General features: G+C 41.3%; 1 protein-coding gene across 1 annotated transcript in view; it reads left to right on the forward strand.

Moving 5' to 3' along the window:
* Nucleotides 1-1,062: 1,062 nt before the first annotated feature.
* The window catches only part of pcdh11 (protocadherin 11), a 119,895-nt gene continuing 113,341 nt past the window's right edge, over nucleotides 1,063-7,616 (forward strand). The window contains exon 1 of the mRNA XM_008280543.1: nucleotides 1,063-1,602. Within this exon, the coding sequence (XP_008278765.1) occupies nucleotides 1,063-1,602 (540 nt within the window). The remainder of the gene's footprint in view (nucleotides 1,603-7,616) is intronic.

Consider the following 7,616-nt stretch of genomic DNA (forward strand, 5'->3'; position numbering starts at 1 on the left):
AAAACTTATTAATGAATAATGCTAAGTTATGATAAAACCATCTGCACTGCCTTTTTCCGTTATCACAGTCATCGTTCCAGACAAACACAAAACTGGGTACTGTTTAAATTTGATGTTGTACAAAAAAAACATTTGTTGGGATGTAATGAAGTTACGATTAAATGTCACTAATGTGACTGATGTCGGCTCCCACAATAAATAATTTCACACTGTTGTCTCCTTCCACTGCTGTTAGTCTAAACACTGCTCTTATCATACTGTGCTAGTTTACACACATGGGCGTTCATGAAATATTTGAGAGCTCAATTGTTTACATTCAGAGCAAATGAGACTCTCCATTAATAGCTGCTGTCAAGCAGTACAACTGCAAGTCTGTGTGTGGGTGTGTGTGTGTTTGTGTGTGTGTGTGTGTGGGTGTGTGTGTGTGTGTTCATGCATGGAAGCACCAATGCTTAAGGCTCAGTTCTGCTTCCTCCAAATGAGCTGAAGTCTGTATATGAGGTGCACTTGATGAAGACACTACTGCAACATATTGACTCAGACTGATTCAGAAATGAATTACATTTTTTTTTCTCCCTCTCTCTCTCCGTATCCATTTTTTTTTTTTTCAAGGAAGGTAGTTTGTGACCAAGCTTTCAAAGCAAACTATCTTATCGCAACAAAGAACTCAACCGCTTTCATACTTCTCAATAAAAATATGAAATGGTTCATTACGGCGATGAAATGGATTGATGGAATGCATGAACTACTAACCTTTACGTGTCCGCTTGCTCAATGGATGTCATCAAAGGTTAATTGTGTAAAACCGCCATTAATTTGCTCTCAAAGACATGGGAAGGATGTTGGCTCATAACTAGTTAGGATGAAGAGGTCAAGTTGAAAACTCTCCGTGAGGGAAAATAGTACTAATTACAGCAGAATTTGAATGCCATGTAATTTTGTGCATTGACATTGTGTGTTCTGTCTTTCTCTCCTCTTCTTTTTTTTTTTTTTCTCTCTCTCTCTCTCTCTCTTGTGACAGAATTGCTGCAGTAGAAGTGAAGCTCTCGTCTACTCTTGAGTATGGACCTAGCAAGTCGGGCTCATGTGCTGGTGATATCGCTCACCTGTGTGGTCTTACTATGCCGGGCCCAGGAGAGGGACTACACGGTGAAGGAGGAGCAGCCGGAGAACGTCCGCATCGGGAATCTGCGCAAGGACCTGGACCTCAATCTAGACCCCAGCATCAGGCTATCCTCGCCGCTGCAGTTCAAGCCTGTGTACAAGACAGGTGACGTGCCTTTGGTGAGGGTGGAGGCGAACACGGGAGAGATCTTTACCACCAATCACAGGATCGACCGGGAGAAGTTGTGCTCGGGGGTCTTCACTGAGAAACGCTGCTATTATGAGATTGAGGTGGCTGTGCTGCCCGATGAGATCTTCAGATTGGTCAAGATCCGCTTCCTGATTGAGGACGTGAACGACAACGCTCCACTTTTCCAGTCCACTGTAATAAACATCTCCATCCCAGAGAACACAGCCATCAACACCCGGTACCCGGTGCCCTCGGCGTTTGACCCAGACGTTGGGATCAATGGGATCCAACATTATGAACTAGTCAAGGTGAGGAATAATCTGTTTTCTTCACTCATAAGTATAATTAAAATGTCATGAGTAGACATTTTGCTTTGGATACTGGGAAGCCTCAGTTGTCTTCATTTTGAGGCAAGATGTATTAATCAGGAGGATTATGAACAAATAGTGCCTTTGCTGTAGTTGTCAGCTACTTTTAAAAAACTGACTGTTAAGAAGTAAGCATTCACAATCGCCATCATAAAGATGTATGGCTTGAACCACAGTGCTGGAGCTTGATCGTTAGTTTTTTGATTTGTGACACTGAAGTTTTAAAATGAGGCTTATGTGACTGCATCTATCAAAACATTCATTTTCGATGTCACTCCAGGTGACAAAAGGGTTTTCTTGTTGTTACAAAAGCTGTTTCTGAGGGTCCGTTCGATTCGTTTATGAATTATAATTTGATTTGCCTAACGCAGGGGCTGTAACTTTCTCTGAGTACATGCCAGTCACGACTCCTATACATCCCTGTTTGATTTGATCGTAGCCAAACTGCCAGCTAAGGTTCAGCGATTTAAAACATCCAAGTATCTAAAAATGAATTTCCAAGTAAAGATTCTTACAGATGTACTCTACTAAAAGTGAAGCTGATAGAGGCTATTACTGCATGTCTGCAACCTCGTGCAAGAACCATTCTGTACAAATTAATTAAATTGAATAGGGAATGAGTGAAAGGAATTGATAGTGAAAGATATGAGCCCGAACTCTTGTGTTACAGGAACAGGGTTCAAGTTATTGGTCTGGTCTTGAAAGACTTAACAGAACAAATAGCTTTTAATTGGCTTTTTCCAACATAAGTACCAGACAATATCCACCATACATTTGATAGACCCAAAAAACATTGTAGTAAATTGTCTCTGAGAAAAAAACACAGACAAAGACAAAAAAACGGAATTGAAAGTATAAAATTAATTGTCCTTTTCAAATAACCCAGTGGTTGACTGTCTGCAATGCAAGCAGAATATTCAGCACACACATTAATGATTATGCTCTGACACGCTGTTATGCCTTCAGCATGCCACCTATCTGCATCAGGTCTGATTAGTTGACTACTTTTAATTAGTGAGCGCTTACGTTATTTTTCCCTGCCAGTTCTTTGGATTTCATATAATATGATTCAGATTCTGCATTAGCTTGTTCCATGAACGTGCTACAGTGCCATAGCTGTGCACCGCTGTAGTGTATATCCATACAGGAAATTAATTTAGACTGCATTGAAAATATGACCTACTTTTTCATATAGTGGAATATGTTGCAAAGCCTAAAATGTGTTATACCAGCCATTAATATTTCCATATGCTTTATTTCATCATGAGAGAAGGCTATAAAAAAAGCCTACATTTTCCCTATGTACAGTAATATCAGAGAGCATGCAGCAGGAAGTGCAGACGCAGCACATACTGCATGTCCAATTTCCAGCAACAGGTTACATGTAGTGAACATAGTAGATTAAAACAAGAAGGAATGAATTAACTGTATTATGCTAATAGGTGTCTTATGCAGAACTAGATTTTTTTTTCTTCTCCACTATCGAGTTGATGTTCTATTAAACTGCAGTGCAATACTCTCTGATTTCTAATAGAGTCGGCTCTAAACTCAGAAATGTAAGATACTATCGTGCATTCTTCATTTACAGTCTAGACAACACGTTATGCGTTGTGGATAGATGAATATTGAGGATGACATGAGCTCATACAAATGAAGTGTAATTAAAAAGGGAGATGCAAGCACTCTGGAGGAAACCCTAAACATAATAAATACAGAAAGGTTGCTGTATTTGAGAGCACGGTGTGAGACAGAAATGACAAGTCCATCTTGGCGTCTCAGATGAAGTTAACACTGTGCCGGAATGAACAGAATCGTTGCTGTCTGTGTCTGCCTTGAATACCAATTTGCATTTTTAAAGAGCCTCCCCATTGCCAAGACCTCTCCAACGCAATGTCCTGAATTGTTCATGCCTGGAAAAGCACCAACCAAATGTTCTGCTCATTATGATGATCATCTGCAATCATTTGCTTTGCCCTTTTCACAATATATAGGTTTCTAAAACATGTGCCTAGGCTGTGGTTGTATTATCTTGTGCAAGCAATTCTTCTTACAGAAGCCTTGTCTCTGCGTCCCTGATTCACTTCTTCCCATTATATTCGCATTGTACTCGAGATTAATTTCCTTGTGTCCCAGGTTCCATATGAGTAAAACACGATGAGAAGCATTAAAGGAGGCGGAGACATTTTCAGCCTTTGGTATCTTTTATTTCAGGAGTGCAGTGGAAAGCCAGGGGTTTAGTGGGGAAGGAATGTGCAAGCATTTCCTAGAATAGCTCTTGGCCGCTAAGCCACCCTTGGACTATCTTTGTATGGTCCTGTGAGATTTGTCTTAGAAACTCCCTCGGAATGATAGTTTGCCCAGTTTTGCTTGTGTTGTGCAGGCCACGGTGCTAAAATTGCTGCCATTGTGTAGCACAGTGAGCCACAGTCAGTGGTCCGTCACTCCACATGTAACTTCCCTGAGCTGTCAACATACAGAACAAAGGAAAGAAACACGGAAGCCACTTTCATGTACAACTTTGTCTCTTTTTCAAATCTGAAAGGGACAACGGGGTAATTTCGTCCTACACGGCGCTCCGGCCGCACTCATAATGGTCGGTAATCATACTTAGAGTGAAACTCTGCTATCAGTGCAGCAGTGTGTTACGTCACCTGAATTGCAGAGGGGTTGTCCTAAGAAATGGTCAAGGTCAGAGAAAGCAATCACATGCATGGCTGGAGTAAGATCTCCCATGAAAAGAGATTCGACCACTTTACATATTCACACGATAACTCAGGTCAACACACACACACACACACACACACACACACCAAAAGAGATTCTACTGTTGGTTTTTGCTGGAGGGTTTTGGCTTTTTCCACAAACATTGGTCCCGTTCTTTGTTCCAGCGTTGTATAATTCTGGGGCATCACATGCTACATTAATCCGAGCTGCATTTATGTCAGTATATTTCAACATGTTTAAAGTGGGGAAACTTCTCCAAATCATTTTATTTAGATCAACGTTCTGTTACTGGCTGGGCTATGCTTCACTGATAAACAAGATGATGAAGTGGATGTCTGTATTTTGGTTGGGCAATCTGGAGGGCTCTTAGGCTTAACTTTCTGTCAGCTGCCTCGTTATTTTTTATTTTTTTCCTGAGGTTATTTCCAGGGCAAACCACTTGATTGTTAAACGTCTATCTGAAACATACCTAAGATTTTTGAGTGGGTGAAGTGGTCTTTTTTCGCCGATACTCCAAACCTGAGTCTGACCATTTTTATTCCCAAAATTATTTGAAGATGCAAAATTTATTCAAACTTCATTTCCAAGTAGCGAGAACATTCTGATTAATTCATTGCATACTGTGTATAGGCGTTGCATTTTTTGGGGCAGAGAGCTCCCTGTCAAGCATTTCCACTTTTCATTAGCATCCTATTTTGACACATTATCTTCTTCAAGGGGTTGACAAAAGGAGACAAACAATTCCCAGGTCCTTTTGTCTTAATTATATGCATGAGATCATGGCCAGGGGCAAAAGTGGATGAAGGATAGAGAGAGAGAGGGAAAAATAAGAGGAAGAAAGAGAGAGAGAAAGTGAGTTTCTATCAGCATTATAAAGAGGCGCTATAGCTTGTGATGAATACCTCTGTCTATTTAGTCCCATCCATGGGCATCATCGTGACTAGAGTCCTCCTGATATATTCACAGCCCAATCTGAGTCTCCTCTGAGTTTTAATAAGGTCATCAACTTGACTGAAAGATGCCTCCACTGATAATCTGAGGCGCTCTCTGCAGATTGGGGTTCAGAGTCATCCGTCCCTCATCATCTGCCACCTTTGCTTCTGTCAGTGTCCCTCAATCATTTTCATTTAAATTAGCCAACTCTGATTAGATTGTGTACCGCACACGCCCCCCCCTGCATGTACAGTGCCCTCATCCCTCCCCGGCCACAGAGACCCGTGGAGCTGTAATGCGGAATGACAGGCAGCTCATCAAAGTTGAGGTGTACCTGTACAGTATATGCCTGGTGGACGAGTGAGGCACGGTGTAATGTGCACACTTGGCCGTTTAGAGAGCTTTGTCCTTCTCGCTCAGCCTTAAGGTTTCCAGTGAGTGATTCATGCTAGTATTTGGCCTTTTCTTAGCCTGCCCCAGATCTTATCACAATCCACCAGACTAATTCTGCATTCAGGAGGATGCACAGCCTGAGAGATAGCTCTCTTCAACTTATTGAAATGCGGTGAGTGCTGTCTTGTCAGTTGTAAAATTGTGTGAAACCAAGACAAAAGCATAGAGGAAATGCTGGCTCATAAATCATTGTGCAGCATTCCCTTTGACACATGCTAACTCAACATCCTACTATTAACATCAGGCTTTGCCAAATATCAGCGTGCAGATACTGAGCTACTGTGCCGAATCTGTGAACTATTCAAACAACTGAGGATTGAGCAGCTCTGTATGGATGGAGTAGTGCTTAACAATACAGCCCCCAGAATGTTGTCTTGGACCTTTCAGTTATGACAGAAATAGTTCTGCAATGTGCATAAAGATTCAGCAGAGTTTATCCATCCAGGGCAGTTTCTCTACATTTCAACACAGAGTTTTATATGCCATGTCTGCTTATCCGTATATGACTTCTGCTTGCCAGAAGGATCACAAAATAGGCTCTGAAAGATCGTTGCTGCAGCGTTGCCTGTTTTAAGTAGTTCTGTCAATCACTAACATGTTGACAACATTCCCTCTGCAAGCAATTTTTCAGAGTACACAATAATTTACATGCTGCTGCTGCACGTTTCCTCGTGACGGCTACAACGCTATGCTGGCACGAGGACAGTTCTAGATTTTGAAACCTGCTGAGGACTCTTGTGCTCACAATTTGGTTGAAATGTTCCTCTCTTGAATAAGGAGAATGTATATATCTTAATCTCATTTGATAGCTGTGCCTAGACAGAGTAATCTCTTCCAACATTATGTGCAGCATGAAGCTTATCTCTTTAAAGAGGATGCTTTTTCTTGTTTTACCATGAAACTGCTTCTGACTGAAAGAGCTTCAAAGGGCTTCTTTGTTTCATAATGTGCATGCAGCTCATTCATGGGCTTGATCTTCTTCTTATTTCCTCCCCCTGCTCCCTTTCTCCCCTTTTCTGTCACCTCTTTCCCTCTCTCCCTCACTGTCTCCCTCTTATGCATTCCCTTCCTCTCTCTTCAGATTTAAAGAAGTGTAAGGATCCATACCATACTCCATTTGAAACTGTAAACATTAGTGCTAGTTTTCTGGATGGAAGCAATTACTCTTAACAGCTAGTGCCAGTTCCTCGGGTTTCTCATGTGGATTACTCATGCATTTGTTTTCATTTTCCTCCGGCTTTACTTTTGCCTAGATTTAGCTCTTCTTGAATGAAAAGCCTTTCTAATATGCAGGATTTTTCACTCTCCTTCTCTTAATCTGCGGTGATCTGGTCTTGCAGTGTATTTAAATGCGAGCATATTGGCGTGTCGCCATTTCCAGCTGCCTCTGTCTCTCTCCCATTGAAATGTTGCAAGGTTGTCTGCCCTATTCTAACTTGACACCAAATAGAAAGATAGAGTTTTAGTGAAGGCAAAAAAATCTAATGAGGAGGATAAAGCGGTAAATGAATCCCCTCAAGCCGTAGTTTCTTGGAGGGAGTATTTTTACTACAGTGATTGGTCACATTTTAAAAGAATTATTTAACTGACATTTTCTACTTCTCTCTGGCATGTATTTTACAGGATATGCAAGAAATGAGTAAAAGTTGGAAGCAAGCTGATGATTAGCATGTTTGCACATTTGCAGGGACCCAACTGAGTTGAGCAGAGCCAAGAACCAGCTGCCTTGTTGTCCCAGGCTGTATAACTTGTTCTTGATATTCATCAGAATGGATACAAATGAAGCCTGAACAACCTAAAGATCTAGCTCAATGCACTGTTTGGTATTCTAAGATAACTGAAAA

This window comes from Stegastes partitus, unplaced genomic scaffold (genome assembly GCF_000690725.1).
Source record: "Stegastes partitus isolate 25-593 unplaced genomic scaffold, Stegastes_partitus-1.0.2 Scaffold198, whole genome shotgun sequence".
Lineage (NCBI taxonomy): Eukaryota > Metazoa > Chordata > Actinopteri > Pomacentridae > Stegastes > Stegastes partitus.